The sequence below is a fragment of the Mesoplodon mirus genome (genome assembly GCF_964341445.2).
Source record: "Mesoplodon mirus genome assembly, chromosome: 8".
Lineage (NCBI taxonomy): Eukaryota > Metazoa > Chordata > Mammalia > Artiodactyla > Ziphiidae > Mesoplodon > Mesoplodon mirus.
In genome coordinates this window covers 61,457,965-61,480,603 of record NC_138984.1, presented here as the reverse complement: position 1 = coordinate 61,480,603, position 22,639 = coordinate 61,457,965, and the positions used below count along the sequence as shown (strand labels likewise).

General features: G+C 37.2%; 1 protein-coding gene across 4 annotated transcripts in view; it reads left to right on the top strand.

Moving 5' to 3' along the window:
* ZEB2 (zinc finger E-box binding homeobox 2) overlaps window positions 1–22,639 on the top strand; it is a 132,861-nt gene that overhangs the window by 81,601 nt on the left and 28,621 nt on the right. For 3 of the 4 annotated variants that reach the window (XM_082630762.1, XM_082630759.1, XM_082630760.1), the window contains 2 exons: window positions 7,337–7,594; window positions 12,459–12,530. In XM_082630762.1, coding sequence (XP_082486888.1) covers window positions 7,337–7,594; window positions 12,459–12,530 — 330 coding nt within the window. The remainder of the gene's footprint in view (window positions 1–7,336; window positions 7,595–12,458; window positions 12,531–22,639) is intronic. The other variant, XM_082630761.1, reaches the window with a different exon arrangement.

Sequence of the window (22,639 nt, the reverse complement as noted above, 5' to 3'; positions counted from 1 at the left end):
ACAGGCTCCAGACGCACAGGCTCGGCGGCCATGGTTCACGGGCCCAGCCGCTCCGCGGCATGTGGGATCTTCCCGGACCAGGGCACGAACCGGCATCCCCCGCACCGGCAGGCGGACTCCCAACCACTGCGCCATCAGGGAAGCCCTGTATAATTTCTTGATACTTTATTTTTGATTGTTGGTATAACGCAAATTGTTGAATTATCATGGATTCCAGTAATTAGAGAATCTTCTAAAATCTTTCCTTCCTTGTGACATATTACGGGGAGACATATATTCACTTGATGTCTTAATAAAGCATGGTGGAATTGCTGGCAAATAGGTGTACAATGCATATAAAAATATTTGTGTATAACAATTGTTCTGAGGTTTTCCCTCAGTATGACATCACACTAGACTTGCTGATGAAGGTGCTGTTAGACTTTTTTCGCCATTGAAGGGATTTCATGACTTGTGTTCTGGAGTATAGATTAGCTAAATACTATATCCCTAGAGTGTAAGCATACCATAGATGTAGAGAGAAAGTGAAGCTGAGAGAATTGCTAAAGGACAGAAGTTACAACTACAAAAACTCACTAAATGAAAGACGAGGCAGGAGGCATGTGTGTTTCAAACATCAATTCAATGACTAGTTTCCTTTGGTGGGAGATAAATAAGGTAATCAAAACCATTATGAGTTCTAGATATACAGGAAAACCCTAATATGTTTATTTTTGTAAAAAAAAAAAACAACAAAAAACAGATATTAAGTCTTTGGGTAAGCATGAATTTCACTTAGAACATTGTAACCTAGGAATATAGTGTCTTCTTGAAAGATAACTGAATTTACTGTGCGAATTCTCTGACCAATATCTGTTTTTATGATAGTTTGGAGAAGGGAGGAGCCTTACTTTTATTTTTATTTGCCATTATCTTTATACTTTATTATGGAAGAAGTTTGGAGGGGAAAATTATACAACTATCATGTTATTACCTGCATGTGGGAGCTTATCCGGAGCCCCAGCAAATTTCTGGAATTAACCTTTTTTTAAATCTCTAACATAATGAAACTGGAAAGTGCCTTCAGGTACAGAGAAGCTGCTAGCATTTCTAGAGGGGATGAGTGCCTGCCATCTTCCCAAGATGATCCCGTAATAGGAAGTTGGTAGAGTCTCAGAACTGGCCCCTCCCCACTGGAACTGTGTGCAGAATTTCCTCTCTCATTTCACTTAATATGCATATTTTTTACATAGCTAATCTGAAATGGAAACATTTTTATCCCTATACTCAAAACTGCTTTTGTTTTATCAGCTGACATTTTACAACTCATTAATTTATAATGCGGGTTTAATGCCTTTGAATGTTCCTGGGATAAAAAATTAAAGTGACCAAGCTAGTTTGTAAAAAGGCTGACTGTAGTATGTTCATAGTAGCTCTTTTATAACAGTGTTTTGTACTGGAGAGCACATTCCATGGGAATATTTCAAACTGGCGTGGTCCCTTCTCCTAGCATTAATTAACCTTGCATCCCCAAGTGATAACATTATTCCCATTTTTAAATTGGGAAATTAAGGCTCCTGCATTTCAGTGACACATATCCAAATTCAGAAGAAAATCTCTGTTTGAATTTGCTTTGCCTTGTTGTACCTATCATGAGACTCCCGTTATTAAATGAAAACTTGAACCTTGATTTAGTCCTATGATCTTTATCCATCCAAGTGCAAAGGGAACAAGTTAGCTGTGATAAAGAAGGGGTATCAAGGATAGATCTTCCCTGGAAGAACACATTGCTGAATAAAAATCCTTGAAAAAGAGCTGCATCCTGTTTTTAGTGGCACAGTACCTGGAAATCAAAGTCTGGTGGCAAGGGGGAGGAATAAAAGGCTAGGGTTCAGGTGAAGAGGCTTAGAATGTCCCCCAACATTTACCACACATAAAGACATTCTAAGAAAGCAACTAGACCATAACCCAGTGGCTCAGATGTACGTGTTCTCCAAGCATCTAAGAGATTTAGGAAACCAAATGACTCATAAAATTCCAAAGGTCTTCTTTTAAACTTTAAGCCATATCACCAGAAGAGACATTTTTAAAATGAGCTTACATGTCTATCTCACATATTAGCTGAAGGATGAATCGTACTCTCTCCCACCATGGGCCTCCTACTTGATACTTTTGCAAATGAAATTTTAAGTGAAGGACCAACACCAAAACTGTGACTGGCACACATTCAGATCTTCTCGTTTCACTTAGAGCTACCACATAGCTCATCAGCAGACAAGACACTGGGGCCATGGTCCCGTCTTTATTATTATTTCAGTGGTTATCAGTGTTTCATGCTCCACAAACTGCAATCACACATGCAATTTCGTAGTCTTCTTGTGGCAACCTCATAGACAGGGAGCACATTACCATTATTTTTTCCCATTTATACCAAGTTTTCTTGGATGATAGGCCAAGGCCACACAGCTGGTTACATATTGGGACTGGGACAAGAAGACAGGTCTTCAAGCTCGTAATTCTGGGAACTGCCTCTTTATTTCTATTGTTTCCAAACTATTGTGGGAGACGTGGGTGTATTGTTAGATTCTGGTAATTGATCAAATTGGTAGGCTTCTATAACTCAAATTAAAAGGATCCATGAAAGTAACAATCATCAAAACAATTTAAAATTAAGCAACAATCTTCATTTGGGAGCATAAAAACCCCCAAAGTCCCAGGGATTTCCATTCCTTTACTCTGATCATGTGGAGTTTAAATTTAGATTGCATTCTTCACTGGGAATGTGTATTATCATGTATATTTCCAGGTGGCTGTTACCTGCCGGAAGATGTGCTTTTAGCCCCCAGCTTTGCCACTAAGTGGCTGCAGGGCCTTACGTGAGTCATTTGACCTCATTGTAACTGTATTACCTCCTTTGTCAAATGTCCAGGGTTGACTTCGTGTCCTTCTAGCACTACAGTTTTATATTGCTCTGTCTCTAAACAGATAGTAAGCTTCCTGAGCTGAGAATAGCGCATCCCTGTGTGCTCTGGACTCAACACATTGCAGGTATTAAATAAATGTTTGATGATGTCATCGAAAGACTTATTGGCACACTTAGTTTGAGTGGAGTTATAGAAAATCATTATTGACCACCCTATTAACAATTAACTGTCTGTAACCTGCATATGTTATTTTCCTTTACATCAGTAAAATGTCTGCTTCTGGTGAACATGAAGTATTGCCCCTTAATATCAGTTCTTTTGCATGTTAATACATTAGCAACTGATTCTTATTTGTACTGTAACTGACAGAATAAAGTAGAGAAAGCATATAAGTATGAAAAGGGGTTAGTTAGGTAACATTGTATAGGGCATCTTCAAAACAACAGTTCTGGTATTTCAAATGTCAAGCTAATTATCAGCAATGTTTAAATGCTGTGATAGGCCATTTTTGCAAATTCTGAAATTTTCTGTCAGGTATGGACATTATAAAAATGTCTCGTTTTGCTACTATTCTGTTACATGTCACCAGAATACAAAATCTGAAAAAAAGTTAGATCAATAGACAGTAAAGAGAAACCATTATTTGTTTTGCATATGATTGTAAAATTAATTGGTCTGGTGCTAAAATTTAGAGTATTGTTTACTTAGAAGGAAGAATAGAGAGAATTTAATATAATGCAATCTGGTGAGGTGAAAATAATGCTTACTATAGATAAACTGTGAAGCCTTTTAAATACAGGTTTTTAGTAATGCACATTCAGATATGTCTTTCCAGGCCCATTTGCTATAAAGCAAATTTAAGTATCAGCTTTATACCCTTTGGTAACCCCGTATTACACATACAGTTTTAGAGAAAATGAAACTTTAATATGATTCCACATAAAATGGCAAACCATGCCAATAATTCATATGCACTTCATATGCAAATAGTTTTATCCATCAATTATTATGTAAACATGGTATCACATGGCAAATTTCCCTGTAATACAGTACAGTACCTGTATATAATTATGGATGCATTTTGCCAATGCAACTGTTACACAGAATTGTAATTAATTCCTCTGAAGATTACTGGGAGAGTTTTGGATACTGATGCTGTTTTTGGACATTTATTACTGCTCTTTAGTTGGCTTTTTGCTGTGCCTCAGAGACAGATGTAAAATTAGTGTCTATTTTGAGCCAGCAAACAGTACATCTTTCTCTTGTTTATTGAATTGCAGAAAGGAATTCTTTGGGCTCCCACTTCTTTGTGGTTTTGAAGTAACCGTCTGTTTTTCTGCCAGCCATGTAGCTCTAATACATGTATAAAATTTTGCTGAGACTCATGCAAGGGGTGGCTTATTTGGCCTAATGTAAGGACCGAGTAGAACTTTGCTACATGTTTAGGTGGTTCTGTGCTTTTGAATGTTGAATAAAAAATATGTACCATAAGTTTAAAAATTGACACAGTACTAATATATTCTGACCGATGACCCTCATTTAAAACCAGTATATGTTGGTTATTATACAAAATGAAATCTCTTCTTTGCAGAGACAAATCTACATTATTAAGATCCCTTATGCCAATGGGGATGATGGTGGGCAAAAAAAAGAAAACAGGAACAAATGAGAAAATGAGCTTATTTTATTTCCTAATGCAAATGGAGGTAAACCCATCATGTCCTGGCCATTCTATAGTAAGAATATTTTGTGGTGAAAATTTCCCCAGTGCTTACACTTGGCAAATCCACTGACTAGACTTGAGAGAAATATTTAAAGGAAAATCCTGGGCATTTAGAAGCGGGGGGATGAGGTGGGGAGCAGGAAAGTGCCATGTCCATATTAACGGATTTAATTTTGATTGTCAGAAGGTCAACCAGAAAGAACAGAATGAAATTATCTACTCTGAGTTCAGATACAGAAACTTTGTTATGAATTGTTTTACCTGGATTTTTTAAAAGTGGGGGTAAGATACCAACATAATGGTTCTGGGAAGCCATCCAATGGGAATGGACACCCTAGTTAACACACTCTGGAAAAGATGGCACACTGCTTCTGTAAGTGAACTTGACAGCAGTTATTTATTTAGTTTAAAAGTATTTACTACTATTTGTGAGCGAGAACCCTAAAGGTTGTGAAGTATTGTTGCCCTGTGAAGGTGATGGATGCTGTACTCCTGACCCTATATGGTGAGACATGACTTCATTGCTTGTTTAGATTGTTCTGATATTTGGGACTCCTCAAGGGCTGTTCATAAATCATTTATCTCTCCTCTTTTTTTTTTCCACAAGAAAATATTTCAATTGTATTGCTGCAGGAACACTCACGTGTCACACGGGATATTGTGGTCCATGAAGAAAAAGACCTTAAAAGGCATGGTTGTTTTTCCAGGATAAAGGCCTTTTAATGCCTGTCCAGCCTTAGATAATTTTATTCACTCCTTCTGGACCTTTCTTTATTCCTCCTGTGCCCAGAGATCAGTTTTTAGGAGGTGGGTTGAAAGCTTCCCAGGCCTCCGGAGCTTTTGTTATAACCCCACCACTCTCACCAGCCCCCCACCTCCGCCCCGAAGTCAGCGTTCAGAACATTTGTAAAGAATCTTCTGCTTGTTGCTAAGAAATGGTTAAATCTCAGTCACCAGGAAAAAAAAAAAAAAAAAAAAAAGCACATTATTGATTGTACTAAGGTATATCTGGACCACACAGCTAGAGCAGAGATGTTAGAATATCTCTCCTTTTGTAGATCTGAGGGCATTACCCAGCCTGAACTTGCCTAAGCCCTTGTGGTCACACCTCTTGAAAAGGTTTTGTTTCCCCCGTCAATTGGTATTCAAACCAGGTCAGCAGATTCTGTTTGCCCGGCTCCGCTGCCGTTTTCATTTTAATTTGCACCTGTTGTGCAGTTGTTCCGAAGGCAAGTGCAGACCCGCGGATTATACAAAGATCATATTATGAGCAGATATGCACGGTGTAATCTTTTTGTCCCCAGCCTCACATGACAGAAAAAATCTCTCTCTTTTTGTTCCTTTTTTACTCCCTGGGAACCTGTCAAAGCAAACAGATATGACTGACTAAAATTTGTAACTAGACATGTTTCCAGAATTCTCCAAAAGCATTATGAACCTGACTCACAATCCTTTTCATTTTTTTCCTCCTTTTCTGCCACTTTTGTATAATCCGATAGCTGGCAAGAGCCACTTGAGATAGCTCAGTTGATAACTTAGCAGAGGATTGCTTTATTAGGCGCAGAGAAATCAAAATGAACCTGAAAATTGTTTGCGCTTTTTTTTTCCACGGGCTCCTTTTTATTTTCTTTCTTTCTTTCTCTCTCCCTCTTGTTCCCATGATGTCATGGTTCTAACTTGTTTTTTTGTGTGTGTTTCTGGAGAGTTGGGTTAACAGTTCTTGGCAATGCTGTGTGTGCGTAACGGCTGGTGTGTTTCTCTAGCTGAGCTAATGCCCCGTGTTTATTACTCTAATCTTTCTTGTCTGGTGGTAAAGTGGACAATTTATGTACTAGCATGTAGGCCGAGAGCCTGTGAGGGCTGACTAATTCAGAAACAGCCACCTTCAATTGAGTTCACAGACCTTATTTACAGGCTGTCTATTTTAAGAAAAGCTACTGAGCATTGCTGGGGCTGAGGGCTGCAAAAGCAGCCCGCCGGTTCTCGTGAGTTATTTTAACATTTGTGTTGGTCTTGCCTGTGTCACTTTGAAATCTTCTGTAATTATGGCGCTATGAAGACATCTCAATAGTAGTATTAATGGCCCAGAAGATATGGCTTTTCCTCATTTTCTGCTTAAAAGATTGGGATATAAATGGCCTTAGCACATGATGGTTGACGTAGAAGCAACAGTGAACCTTTCAGATTGAGCAGGTTTGTGTACGTGTTCATGTATTTGAGTAAATAGATGGACGTTGTGTGTGTGTGTGTGTGTGCGTCTACCATTTCTAGGAATAAAACCACAGCTAATATAGTGAAGGCATGTCATATTTATAGTACAACATTTCATAGTAAACACTCCATGTCACTAAACTAATAAAATTGTCAATTGCAGATCTATTTTATAAGTTTGTGTGGAGTGTCAAAAGTGCGTATTGCAATATGTCTCCGCGTATATAGGCATGTTTTGAGTATATGCGCTTCTGTGGCTTTTGCAATTTTCCCATCTTTTTAGCAAAAAACTATTTAAACTCAGAAAGAGTACCCAGGTATAACTGAATAAGAATAAAAATGCTAAAGCATGAAAGATATTCATTATATTTTCCTGACATGGTTGAGTAATTAAGTTACAAAAATACCAATTATTTTCCATTTAACTAAACATTCAGGGAGTGACTGATATTTTTCAACAGAGTGTTTAGAGTGTGTGTGTTCTGTGCTTCCTCTTCAGTGGTGAACTATGACAATGTAGTGGACACGGGTTCTGAAACCGACGAGGAGGACAAGCTTCAGATTGCTGAGGAGGACGGGATTGCTAACCCTCTGGACCAGGAGAGGAGTCCAGCTAGCGTGCCCAACCATGAGTCCTCCCCTCACGGGAGCCAGGCTCTATTGCCAAGAGAGGAGGAGGAAGATGAGATAAGAGAGGGTGGAGTGGAACATACCTGGCACAACAACGACATTCTCCCAGCCTCTGTAGATGGTCCAGGTAAGTGTCTAAAACAACTTGGCCCCTTCCTGTGCCATCTACCTAGTGGAGCGTCCACAACCAAATCGTTAAAATATTTCTTTCTAGAGCCCTCGCAGAATAGAGATACCAAAGCTGGTGACAGATTATGAAGTGATAGTCGTGTTATCACATTACAGCACTACTGACATCTTAGGAAGGGATTATGTTTCCGTCTGGACGCAAGTTGAACATGAACTACATTTTAAACACACAACGTGAAGGATTTGCACCACATGTACAATGTGCCAATTATACAACACCATCAAGAGCTATCCTCTCAGGATGGAAACTGGAAGCAAACATAAAAGCTCACAACTGATATGTATTTGAAAGTTTTGTGTAGTGATACAAACCCAATAACTGTCAGTTTAACAGTAGTTTCAATGTCTGTCTGACACCTCCTATTGTAATTCAACCATCTAATCATTCCCTTTTGTTAAGTGTGAATGTGATTTCACACTTCTACCTGGTCAGGTAGCTTTCTTTCTTATTATTTAACAGCTAAGTACTTGATAATGATTCTTGCTGTTTGGTGGGAATCTCTGGGGAAGTAGAAATGGTCCAAGGCCAACTCTAATAAAAATAAGGTGAATTATATTCAAACTAAAACTTCAGATGCCACCGTGAAAATGGAAATGTCATGGTCTAAAATTCACTTAGGATGAAACATCACCAAGGTAGGAAATGATTAACAAACTAAAGGAGAATTAATCATATCCCCCTAAACTCCCTCTGATAATCTCTACTTGGTAAGGTGGCCCGTAAAATTTTTTTTAATGACCCTTCTAATTCAAACCTTCATGTCTCCTTAATCTCTGTTCCAAGACCCAGTGAGCGCTATCATGATTTACTCCACCTTATGTTTTTTTTTTCCTCACGATATATATAACAATAGCATGTTTATAAATAGGTGAAATGGGTGGGAAGGAAATAAGTAAGCACAAGAGTCTACCTGTATGCTATTGTGATGTCGCAGAGTATAAAACATCGAACATAGGCAGAGTCATTGTTTGGTATACTGGAAGGAGGGTAATAAAAGTACTTCCACTACTAAAGAACATTCAATGTGAAAAAAAGAAAAAAGATGACTGATGGCAGTTTGAGTGTAGTGTATTTGTTTTTCGTTTTCCTAACACACCGTGCCAAGTTTTGTACTCTTTCTGTTTCCAATTTTGCTTTCGGTGAAGGTTTCTTGAATCTCAGCAATCCCACACATAAACATTTATCGTTATATCCATGAAGACTTAAGGTTTTAGATTTTCAACTATGAGGGAGAACTCAGCCAAAGATGCTTGAAAGATAAATACGTTTAATTAGGGGCAGAGGATGATCATTAAAGGAAGTCTGACTGCTGCAGAAGTCATTAACAATCTTAAATGAAATTTTTATTTTTATGATAGCCATTTACATGTATAATAAGAGCCAATGATTCTTGGGAGCAGTGTGACAGAAACAGAGTGTGGCGAGAACTCATGTAAGACATACTATTTAAATGAGCTGGTGTTAGCTATTCATATTTGTTAATGAACTAGATATGCAGGGCTATAAGAATGAATGTTCTGATGCTTTAAATTTTAATATCTAGAAATCAAGGGTAAGGATCAATTACTAGAATTTCCACCCTTAAAGGAATAATTATTAACGATATAACAAATGTACAGCTCCAAACTTCTGGGAAAAAAAAAAGTTTAATTTAAAAAAATTAAGATCAGTAATTGAAAAACAGCCAAAACAGCCATGTCAAGCTGTAGTAGTCTGTGATCATGGCAGCTTTTTGTGTTGGTCATGGATCATAATTCCAAATGTTTTAATATACAATAATCCATATGAATGCATTACAGACCCTGTTATCACCTGTAGTTAATGGTGCCTGTGATACAAATGAACAGGCTGTTCTTTGCTCTTACCTTTATGGTAAATAAACTAGCATTCTGGAGTCACAATAATTAAATAAAATGTAAATCCCTAATCTCATTTGGCTATTTGGACCAAGAAAGTTACCCAGCTATTACCTGTCTGGTTCTAATGATTAGTAATGATTTATTGTTCTTTTTTTTTTATTGTTCCAAAAGTGCTCTGATGTGGTGCCTTGATGTCTAATGAAAAGAAATTGGTCTTAAAAAGCTACTCATTGTTTATCCTGACTCTTAGATAACACATTTTTCTTCTGATAAAATATTTTTCTTATTTATTGTTCAAAACATACAATATAGACAATAATTCTAATTCTGGTGCTGTTTTATTTAGTAGTGTTTTATCCCTGGTGCCTGGCTGTCTACCATCATACCTCAGCACATAGCTTTACTCTGAGATAAGCCCCCTCTCTTTTGCTCTCTCTCCCATGCTTTCTGTAGTTTGTCTGCAGGATGCAGGTTTTCCACTGAAGAGCGCAGTGGAGTTCTTACTGTGCCTTTCCGGTTCCAGCACAATCAAAGTTTTGTGTTTAGAATTGTCCTTGACATTCTTTCGTCCCACAATGGGGTGGACACAGTGTGCTGGAAACCATGACATCATTATCATTGACACAGACTTAAATAAATCACCTGCATCTTGGCCTCTTTCTGCTTATTCAAGGATTCTTCATCTTGAGGAAGAAAGTGCTCTTTATTTTTATAAACCTTCATCCCAAGGGTGACTGGAAAACGCAAACTTTTACAAGTGTTTTAAAAACAAATATACTATGTGGTTTTAGACACAGTATGCTGAGTCAGAGGTGTCTTGGGAAAAAATGTTTAAGGTTAGGCGTGAGGCAGAAAGACAGCCAGGATTGCCTTTAGTTCAGGAGGGGGATACTCCTAACCCACGTTATGATGTCCTTCTGAATACGGATTCATGTGAAACTTAATTAAATAGGCATATGCATAGTATTTAAAACACATACCTGAGCTTGATGTTCAAAAAAAAAAAAAGCTTGATGCTCAGTAAATTGAAGCAAAGTACATTCTGGGTGAAAGTGACACCATCTCAGTTGCATAATCTTTGGTAAAAGAGGGTTATAGCTAAAGTATTACTACAGAATGCAGGGCACACTAAGTGCCAACTACACATGTGAATACCCAGCATTTAATAATTTGGGAAGCAACTACCTCCTGTAACTTCTCTTTACGTTTTCATAAGAAAATGACAATGAGGAAGGAAGTGCAGCAGAAATCTTGAACATTACCACTATTATGCAAAAAAAAAAAAAAAAAAAAATGCTGTTAACTGTTTTCCCCTCAGTGACTTGATCTCTCAGATGGAAAACTTATGATTCTTCTGACTCTTGGCTACCAGAAATCACATGAGAGGAGCGAGGAAGAAAGACACAAAAGTTATATTTATATCTAGTACTGAACTTCTCAGAAATACCTTAATTTAATTCCTTACAGAGACTAATAAAAATATCAGATGAGGGAGCCTTTTAACCAATCAATTATTATAATTGACAATCAAGTATTGCTATATATTGAACTCCTAAATGTTTTATGCAAAATGTCCCTGTGAACATATTCCTTAGATAAGGGAGAAGTCCAGGGCCAAGAATGAATTTAAAGTGGTCGTAGAATTTAAACAAATATCATTCAAATTATCTGACTAGTATTATGCCCAGTGGCATTAAATTAGCATCTATTTATATCTGTGTACTTTACCTTAAGAGGCTCATAAATTTTCAGTTCTGATGCCATAAACAGATATGCTGCAGGATACTACTTGAAAAACATATATTTTAATTTTGTTGTAACATTTGCTAGAATCTGTTTTTCTACCAAATAATTATGACTAGAATGTGATAAGCAAAAATGGTCAGGATAAATTTGGGAATTCACAGAGTCCTATTTATAAAGTTTCTCTTGTTTTAAACAGAATGATTATCACAGAGAGATATTCATCCTGGATCATGTTTGGTTCTCATTAGTATTGTTATTGTAAAAATAAAAATTTTTTAAGTCCATGTTTAATTTACTTTCTTGAAGGATTTTTAACTGTCAGCTGTCCTTCTCTGACTTCACATATTCTACAATTTGGTAGGCAGAAAATCTGAGAGTTCTCCTACTCTCCAGACTCTTCCCATTTTAAAATATTACAATTTTAGAAGATGACCTTTTATCACTTATAGATCTTCAACTTCAGTGTTACATATTTTCATCTTCATCAGAACACTGAGCTGTTCTTATAGCTATGTTTTTCCTCAGAAAATGACTATGACTCCCTACTGGGGAATTAACGGTAAGGAAGAAAGATATTTATGGAGTGGTAGGGAAAGGAATAAGGAAAATATGTTTTAGAAGTTTATATAAAACAGTGAAACAGGTGTTTTCAGTACCTCTGGGATGCTTGTTTTATAAACTGGGCATTTCAAGTTTTGGTATGTAGAATTAGGTTCTTTAAAATTTCGCTTGCATAGATTAGCACCATCATAGCTACTCCAAGGAGGGAAAAATGCATGAAAATAAAATAAGAAATTCTGACTTCTCTCTGATAATCCAGTGTTACCAGAGGCATAGCAGCCAGCGTGCCTCTTCGTCAGTACAAATACTTAGTTGCTTTTGACTCTTATTGAAAAAATAATATCTTTCCCCCTGTTTGTCACTAGAACTGCCACTAGAAGAAAAGCCTTTCGTTTGCCCCAAATAAGCACCTCTGTTTTTCACAGCTTGCAGTAATGCTTAAAGTAAATAAGTTCTTGTGCAGCTAGCACTATTGGATTCATTCAGTTGCCTGAACAAAGCTATTGTTTAGAGGTTTACAACAAGCCTTTTCTCTGTTTCCTTTAAAAGAATCTTCCTTGTTCCTGTGGTAAGCATGCTTAGTATAGTAAGCCTTTCTACAATTTTCAAATGCTAAAGATAATCTTCCCCCACAGAAGAAATGAAGGAAGACTATGACACTATGGGGCCGGAAGCCACGATCCAGACCACAGTTAACAATGGTACAGGTAAGTAAGTTTACCACGCCAAGGTCATGTTTGTCCTGCGTCATGTGGATTTAGTGAGTCAGAGACAGAAACACTGACCCATCCATTTGTATGTCTGTGATTTAACAATTAAGTCAGACTTTACAAGTCTCTTGTTTTGTTTCAAATCAGAATTCTCTGTTTTGGTATTTTATTCAGCAAATATATCTTTTATTCTTAAACCCTAATTTGCCCGTGAAAGTTAAGAAAACTGAACTGGATTTAAAAAAAAATCTTTTCAAAGCCTGAGTTGGGCAAATTTCTGGTAGTAATTTTTATTTTAAAAGACTGCATAAATATAATTTGAAAATTGTAATATAATATGCCTCTTCCAGTCACCCCTTGATATTAGTCATTGAGATTCAAATGATATGGTGTAATTTAGATTGTAAAATGTTTCTTCAGAACGACAAACCAAAATTCTGTGAATGTTCCTTATAAAAACTGATCATCTGAGTTCCTTTTTATCCTATCTTCATTTTATTTCTCAGTATCTTCTAGTTCCTCTAAATATTTTCCAGGCAAAAGTTTCATAAAGAATAGACAATTTCACTTCTTTTTAATGAAGCTAAAAAATTGCAGTAGGAAGGTAGTAAGTGGTGCTTTGTTTTATTCTGCTACTGCTGTAGAATGGAGTTTCAGGACAATTGTGACCTTCCATGTTCTTTCCCAAAAACTGAACAGCATCTCCTCTCACACCCTCTCACGTCACTAGTGCAAATTTACACTGACTCACTATGTTTATCTCTCTTTTCCTGGATAAGGCTAAGTATTTTTGGTGTTTCAAACAATCCTTCATACCACCATCCAAAATATTACCATAGTGCCCAGTATAAGGTTAACTTCTAAAGCAAAAGCCAAAAAAAAAAAAAAATCACATAACTATTTCCACTCCACTCACCAATGAAAACAAGTCACAGTTTTATGAAGTTTTAGAAATGTAAATAATTAAGATGATATTCATATCTGCCTTATGTCGAAACACATCACAATAGTGTTCATGCTGTGTTTCTATTTAGAATGCTCTTATTAATAACTTACCATGCACTAATTTACATTCTTGGATATAAAATAAGAGAAATAATAAAAAACTACTGTAAATTTTCTTTCATTTGAATAATGTCAATTTAAGGTACAAAAATGAAACTGTATAATATGGGATTATGGAAAAGGTATAGAATTAGGAACCCATAATCCTGATTTTTAGCTACAGCTCTGGCAATAACTAGATTGCAACCTTGGGCAAGTCAATTGCCCTTCTTGGCACTCAGTTTCCACATCTGAAAAATGAATAGATTGCACTAGTTGCTTGTTAAAAATATTTCTAGTTTTAATATTCTATGTTGTAGGGGTACCATCACTGTGTATAATAGAAATAAGATAAAATAACTTCTTATAAAAACACAGTAATAAAGAGATACCACAAATTAGTTACTTTCTGTAATGTCCCAACTCATAAGATCAAAAATGGCTTCATGTTCCTTTTAAAGACAATTGTTAAATTTCAACCTCAAGCATAAATAAACTCTAATTTCATTAACTTTATAGGCATTTAAAATGTCGCTATTCCACAAAGTGACAATTTACTAGCTGTTTTATACACTTAAGGTCTAAAGTGGGGTTAATAAAAATGGTTCCTATTCAGAAGATTTAAAAATCAATTTCGAATGTTCCTTCACATAGCCTTAAGGTTCACCTTTTCCCATACTATTTACTATTCCTTATAGTTCATATGTATTCAGTCAATAAATAGATCAATAAGTATTCATTGAGTGTCTTCTGTCTATTCACTTTTGTGTGCACATGTTCTGGAAGATGGGCCAGGAAATCTTAGACATGGCTATTATTTAATTTGGAAGATGAGACCAACACACAAGAAAAAATAATAAACAAGTGAAAATATGTGATAAATATGCAACAAATAGTAGGAACTATAATTATTTCAAATTACAGAAATATGAGAGATCCTATAGGGTGAATATTCAGAAAAGGCTTCATGAAGGAGGTGAAATTTGAACTAAGTTCCTTTTCAGTAGTCGTGAAGGAGTGAGGAAGGTCCTTCTAGCAGAACAGGAGTGTGTAAGCCAAGGAAAGAAATTGTAATATCTATTCAGAGGATAGCAAGTAAAAGGATTTGGCTGAATCAGGGGGTCCTAGTAGGCAAATCATGGGAAATGAAGCTGGACATGTAAGTTAAATGTAAATGGAGAATGTAAAGCAACAAACCAAAGAGTTTGGGGCATGTTATACTACCGTGATTTCTGTGAAGAAAAACTAGACTTTGAGAGACCAACTGGAAGTCATTGTAGTTATTCAGGTGTGACATGACAAAAAGCCTGTCCTCAGGTGGCAACAGTGGTGAAATTAGTAACATGACTTCTTAACGACCAATTGATTCTCTGGGTGATGGAATCAAAATGGCTTCAGGATTACACATCTGCATGTTTAGAACATGGCAAATACTTGCTATTTCTAGATAAACAGAAAAAGGATCCAATTTTGAGAAGAACTTGAGCTTGTCTTTAGACAAGTATTTTCATATAAAAGTTATATAAATGTGTGTGTATATATATATATACATATATATGTATATGAATGTTCATTGGAAATAAGGAATTGAAACCCAGGAAGTCAGGGCTAGAGATAAAGATTTGAGAGTCATGCAAATATATTCAGATGGTATTTAACATCATGGGACTAAAACATTTACAATAAATATACTGAAACATGTAGAAAGCTGAGGCCAGGGCTTCTGGTGAGTAAGGAGAAAAATCAAATTCATTAAAAGAAAAAAGATTAAGAGACAGAAAAAAATTAAATATCCAGGAGACAAAGAAAGTTTCAAAAGTAGACAATGGTCAATTGAATCAAAAGATTCAAATAACTATGACTGAAAGAATGCTGAGCAAATACATTGGACTTGGTAATTAGGAATTTACTGGTGACCCTCAGCTTAGAACTCTGGCCTTTTAGAGAATAACACATATTTCTTCCCAACCATAAGTTTACTGCTTCTTATCCCTAGCATCTTTTTGGATGCTAAAAACATGTGGAATTGAAATAAGACATCTTTAATGGTTGAAGTTGCTTATTAATGGAGTATCTCTTTCTCCCCACATAGGTCCTATTGATCAAGGTCAAGCTATTGGCTGACCTTCCTCTCCGGCCATCCCAACCTATAGTGATATTCTCCTCCAATGAACTCTTATAGAACAAATCAGCTGACCTTGCTGTAGATGCTATAGTGTGTTGTAACTTAATGTATTGTCTTTTCCAAATTAGACTGCAAACTCTGAGAACACAGATTGGTTTTAGGCTACCACATTGTCTATGAGAGTGCCTTAAAATTAACAGGGTCTCGGGCTTCCCTGGTGGTGCAGTGGTTGAGAGTCCGCCTGCCAGTGCGGGGGATACAGGTTCATTCCCCGGTACAGAAAGATCCCACATGCCGTGGAGCGGCTAGGCCCGTGAGCCATGGCCGCTGAGCCTGCGCATCTGGAGGCTGTGCTCCGCAACAGGAGAGGCCACAACAGTGAGAGGCCCGCATACCACAAAAAAAAAAAAAAAAAAAAAAAAAAAATTAATAGGGTCTCAACAAATATGTTTTTATTAGTGCATGAATATGGAATTCTTTAATATCAGATACATTTTTCATCAAAGCAGAACAAACACATTGGAATAGATAACTTTTAAACAGGTTAAGCATATTTTCTGATAAAAAGTGTTGTTGTTAACTGGAATAATTTGTCAGGGGAAGACAAAGAAAATGTCTCTATTATTTCTGGATATTCAACACACAAATTTCATTCCTAACTGAAAGTAAGGAAAAGACCTCTAAATTTCCTACGCAAGTCTACAAATCTATTACATAGTAGAATTTAACCAAGTTCATATCAATGAATAGAGTAGTCTTTTAGAATCTAAAAGTATCTCCTTCCTAGTATACTCTGCTGAGTCAAAATCTGTAGAAACCACTCATTCTTTCTTAGCCTGACAGCATCATACACCTTCCTAAAGGCCATCTCTACCAGGAAGCCATCTGACAGTCTCCCACTCAAGATTAACCACTCACTCTTTTGAGGGTCATTCTCTCTCATATTATAATTAGACACCTGCAGGTATGCTTCTCTCCACTAGATTGTAAACTATTTGAGGGCAGGAATGATATGGGATTTTGGTTACTTTCTCACCACAGACCCTAGAATGGTCCTGAGTCAGAAAGAGTTTTTGAAGAAATGAGAGACAAATAGCACTTGAACTTTCCTTTCACATTTCTGGGTTGACATACTTTTGACAGCGGACCTGAAATAATCACTCAGACATTTTCATCTCCCATTATTCCAATCCCCCAAATGAGAAAGACTCAGTTACATCTGACTGGTCTCTAGCCTTCATGTCCTCCTCTGTTTAGTCTGTCCACATTCTTCCTATAACCCTTTTCTCATGGTCCAAATTCCTTTCTTAGAATCTTTAATTGTCCCTCAGTACCTATAAGACAAAATCCACATTCTTCACACAGGTATTGAGTGCCGTCCATTTCATACCAACAGTGTTGCATTCTTGTCAGACCAAATCCCTTGGTAATATCAAAAAAGAATCACATGTATACCAACCTCTGAATCTCTGCCCATGCTATCCCTTGAGACCCTAATCTCTCACTCCCTTTCCTCCAATTATCCAAATTCTACCCACCTTTCTGTTCTTCAAGGCTAATTCACCTCCCATTTCCTTAATGTGGTCATCCTTGAACACCCCCAAACCACATATATCTCTTCCTTGTCTGAAATCCCACAGCCCTCAGGTGCACACCACTAATTTTAGCATGTTGAATTGTTCCTCGTTATGTTGTTTGCACATATTTCACCTAGTTAATTTCATGGAGACAAGCAGTTTCTTGAGCTATGAAATAGGAGTAAATTAGTATGACCTTAGTATGTGCCCCCCAAATATTTGCTTTGATAAAAGGGCTAGTCTCTGTTTGCCTCAAAGTGCTCAGTACAGCAGTGAACACACATGGTGGGCATTATGACTGGTAAAATGAATGAATGAATGAGCTAATGAATGAATGAACAAATATTAGGTGGAGAAGAAATGGACTCTGAGAAAGGAAGTCACAATAGGTGAAAACATTCCCTGTGAAGGGGATTAAGTCCAGTATCTTCAGAGAGTGAAACCAGGATTTAAGTCTCTGAAATCTACTTGTTAAAGGCAAAGAAAAACAGACTATCATTACTTTTTTACAGCAAAGTTAGATTAGCAGCATTGCAAAGTTGATCTACAGCATATAAAGCATTGAAAACCCTGATTTATAGTAATAACCTTCTACATTGCATTTAATGTTTCTACGTTGGTTTTAATGTTTTAAAGTTTTTTTAATGTATGCTTTAACACGTAAAGAACACCTTTTCACAAAGAACTTTACATCTTCCAGATATTAATCTGGTTCAAAATCAGAATGAAATTATTATGTAGAATTTTCAAAAGTGTGTTTTAAAAGGTGTTTTCTAAGAAGATTAGAGAAACGGAAAAACTTGGGAGCATTATAAACATGTGTTTGCCTACATGCTAGTAGTAACAAGGATCTATCTTAGGTGCACAGTGATCATTAGCATTAATGTGTTTCCACGTGCATATCAAGACCTAAATAAGCCCCTGATGTTTTCCTCTTTGACTGTGTGAGAGTTACCTTTTCTCAAACAATCTAGCACTCTTGTTTTAAAGGGCTATTAATAACCACCTGCATCTTTGCTTCCTTTCCTGGGAAGAGGAAAACACCTTACATCTAGGAACTGGGTAAGGCCAGTTGAGGTCTCAGTTCTTAATCTTATATAGCACAAGAAAATTATTGTCCAAGAACTAACTGTACTGACTGTAACTAATAGTCGTTAAACATGCTTCCAATATTTTAGGAATAATATATAAACGCTTTTACAGATAAAAAGGCAAAAGTTGTTTTGGGATGCTCTAGATTCTAGAGTCAGGTAAACTACATTTGTATTTTGTCTCTACCAATTACTAGTTACATGAACTTGAGTATAGAATAAGCCTTCATTCTACATCGGTAAAGTGGAAATAATGATTCCCTGTTTACAGAGTCTGACTGTAGCGATTAAATGGTATATCATTTTTTTTTTTTTTTTTTTTTGCTGTTCGCGGGCCTCTCATCGCTGCAGCCTCTCCCGTTGTGGAGCACAGGCTCCGGACCCGCAGGCTCAGTGGCCATGGCTCACGGGCCCAGCCGCTCCGCGGCATGTGGGATCTTCCCGGACCGGGGCACGAACCCGTGTCCCCTGCATTGGCAGGCAGACTCTCAACCACTGCACCACCAGGGAAGCCCATGGTATATCGTTTTTAAAGGACCAAGTACAATGCCTAACATATACTAGATTCTCACCCTCTCTTGGTTATTTTTCTGGTTTGTTTGCATCTGCAAGTAAGCTTACCCATTTCTATTCATTAAGAAATAAATGCATTCTGAACTATTTCCTCCCTTTGTACTGGCTCCTCATTAACTTCTCTAGAATACCAAAATACAATATTTAACACATTTGTAATGGAAGGACTAAACAGTCGATTCTGAGAACCTTGGCCAATTAAATTCCTTTGACATCTTGGAAAACTACCCAGACAAGTTGTAGGACACATTTCTTTTCACTGCTCTGAGGTTGCATTTGAAGTTAAAATAGAAAGATTAAGAAGGAATAGCTTAGTTTTCTATCTCTCTTCATCTTTATCTAGCACCTTTTTTTTTTAATGTAGAAGAGGATTTAGTAGTATTTATAATGTTTGTGTATAAGGATGTTGAAAGCTCTCAAAGATTTTTCCTTCACTTGTTCACTGACTAGCATCAGAAATCATATCTTTTTTTCCTTCTGTCCTGTATAACAGTCAAATAAACAAATAATATTTGTCACTTGTGAACAACCACTCAACTATTTCCATTCGTTCTTTTCATAGTATTTGTTGTGTGCTGAATTGGAACTGAGGTTCAAGAAACAAAGGAAATAGAAGATATGGTCCTATCCTTAAGGAATTCAAAGTCTTATGATGCCGTTAGGAAAGACAAAAATCACAGTGACATGAAGGCAAACGTTACAATTATAGCTTCATTAGCTATTCAGATCCATAGTCAATTTGGGAGACCCTACTAAGTACGAGGCATTTTTTTAGGCATCATGAAAGATATAGTGAACACTCGCTGTCATTAATGACTTACATTCAATTGGGTAAAAAAAACAATGGAAGATGAATAAGAAATGTGTGTATAATGTTTAGCATAATTTTAGGCATAATACATGTTCAATTGTTGCTAGCTATTATTATTATTATCAGTAATGATTATAATAATACATGGATTAAGATGTTTTATTTGAAATACAGAAAGCTATGTAGGTTCAACTGAGAAGTTTTCAGTATTGCAGAGTTTCTGACAGAGAATAGTGTCAAACATTAGAGACATGAAATTAGGGAGGTGACTTAAGAGACTGCACATTTCAGAGAAGGTTTTCTCCAGGACAAAGGCTTGTTGAACATGCCTCTGTGCAAAAAGAGGGACAGCAAAGATGGCTGAAAATGTAAAAGGAGACGAGGCGAAAGATGGAGTAGGTTATCAGAAGAGTTGTGAGGGAATAGCTTTGGATGGTAACCTTGGCTGTAGGCAGAGACACATCTTTTTTAGCAATAAGATCAAAAGAAGAAGGGAGACTTGTTGTAGAGAAATTTCTGTTGAATTTTAGGTAGTTGATGGAATTCCCATCATTTAAGTTGCACTCTTTGAAGTAAGTAGGAAAAGATATCATCAATTGACAGTATGGGAATGGGAATAGGGTTGGAATCTTCAGGAATGGAAATTTAGAGTAATTGCTGTGGACAATGTATGGAGATTCAATTATCATCATGAAAGAATATCCTATTTTGATAGATTGAAACAAGGCTATACAATTATTTACGTTTCTTTAAACATTTTTTATATTCTAGGAACAGAGAAATTGGGCTGGATTTTAATTTGGCAAGGCCAGAATGACACAAGAACAAGGGGCGGGGATGGAAGTGATTTCCAGCTTCAAGGTGAACCGAGGCAAGCAAAATCAGAATGGGTGAAATAGCCTGAGGGACTTGTCAGGGCCTGATTATCACAATGAAGTACCTGTTTCAGGGGATGAGGAACTGAATGATGGGGTGGGGCGATAGGTTGAAATCAGAGAGTGAAAGTTCCAAGTTTCACTCATAGAGATGGCATTGTCCCAGGGTTAGCCATACCAAGGGGTGGCTGGCCATCCCTGTTGTTGGACTAGAGAAGATTAGAGCACCACACAGCCAGGATTCTGCACAGACTATCTTTTGAGTAATGAAATTTCCCAGAATGACAATAATGACAGCCTGGGGTAAACATATTCATGGGATAAGTGTCATTTCATTTGAGCTGTATAGGTTGTGTCCTAAGACATGATGGTGAAAATGGATGACATAGACTTCAAAAAATTACAGATTGGAGGCTTTTTGAGGGTCCAGGTTAAGTTTGCTCTTCCCCATGTTTCCCCTTGGTAGGTGCAGTGTTTATACAGCCTCGATGATTGATAAACAGGTTGCTTGTTGAAACAAAGCATAAATGAATAAACAAAGAAATGATGAACAAATTAATAAAATAGGCACTCTGGTTTGAAATGGGGGTATGAATGAAGGAGTTTGTTGACCCATCTGTGTGTCGCTCTGCGTGTTAAGACAGATGAAGGTGGGAATGGCTCTGCTGGAAGGGTCTGTGAGGGATGGAATATTATCAAGAGATGACACAGTTTCATTTAATCTGAAGAAGTGGAACTCATGTAGGAGGACATCATTAAGCATGTGGGGGGATAAACAAGTAATATGTGAAATGGGAAAGCAAAATGAACCGTGAATAAAGTGTTTCTTGGTCTCTAGTCCTAAAGTAAGCTTAAGACATTTTTTTAATTTACTAAAACCATAGTAGTTAATATAAATTCTTCCTTTGCAAGACGTTTCATAAAGTTATTTTTGAATTGAGTGCCTTTTGCAACATGATTAAAATGAGGAAATATCAGAATGAGAAAAATACAATCCCTAAATATTAAATGGAAATTTTTTTTTTTTTTTTTTTTTGCTGTACGCGGGCCTCGCACTGTTGTGGAGCACAGGCTCCGGACGCGCAGGCCCAGCGGCCATGGCTCATGGGCCCAGCCGCTCCGTGGCATGTGGGATCTTCCCGGACCGGGGCACGAACCCGTGTCCCCTGCACCGGCAGGCGGACTCTCAACCACTGCACCACCAGGGAAGCCCTAAATGAAAATTTTAAATAGGCATTGTGAGTGGAGCATTTGAAGAACTTCCATGATGTTTTCCATTTTACCCCAGTAAACTTAGGTGCAGGTCACTCAGTCAAAAAATAAAACAAGTGCATAGCATTCAGAAGAGCAAGGACGTGAAAAGAAAAATAGAGAAAAAAAGTTTAAAATATGATATTTTATTTACATTGAAGTTGGCATTTACATTGCCTTTCTTCCTATTAATTTTACGGTGTTATAATGTTGTTGTTCAGAGCTACTTACAATGTCAGAACAATCATTGCAGCATCTAGGACCTATTGAAATTATATCCAATCAGTTAGGCAAGAAGAAAAACTAAAAAGATGGGGTTGTCTCTCTCTCTGTCTTTCTCTCATATGGACTCATTATGATATAGTGTAAAGAGTAACGGGTTAAGAGTCAGGATACATGAATTCCCCATCCAGCCCTACCAGAAATTATTTGTGTAATGTTCTATGAATCATTAGCTTCACTGTACCTTAGTTGTATTGTCTGTTAAGTGAGGACATTAGACTAGAAATTGTGGACTCCACCCACCCCACCCTTTCTTCTAACGAGATTTTACTGGGAAGCGTGAACAAAGGAAACAAAAAGCATGGGCTGTGTGAGTTGCCATGGGAGGGGGAGGTTCTCAGGTCTCCTGCCTCCTGATCCTAGACCCAAGGCCAGGGTCCTGGGTGTGCGACGTGCAGTCACACAGGGGCCTTCACTGGAAGGGCCTTGCCCTTGGTTTGATGCTCTACTGCCACCATTTTGCACTGAGCCTGGCAA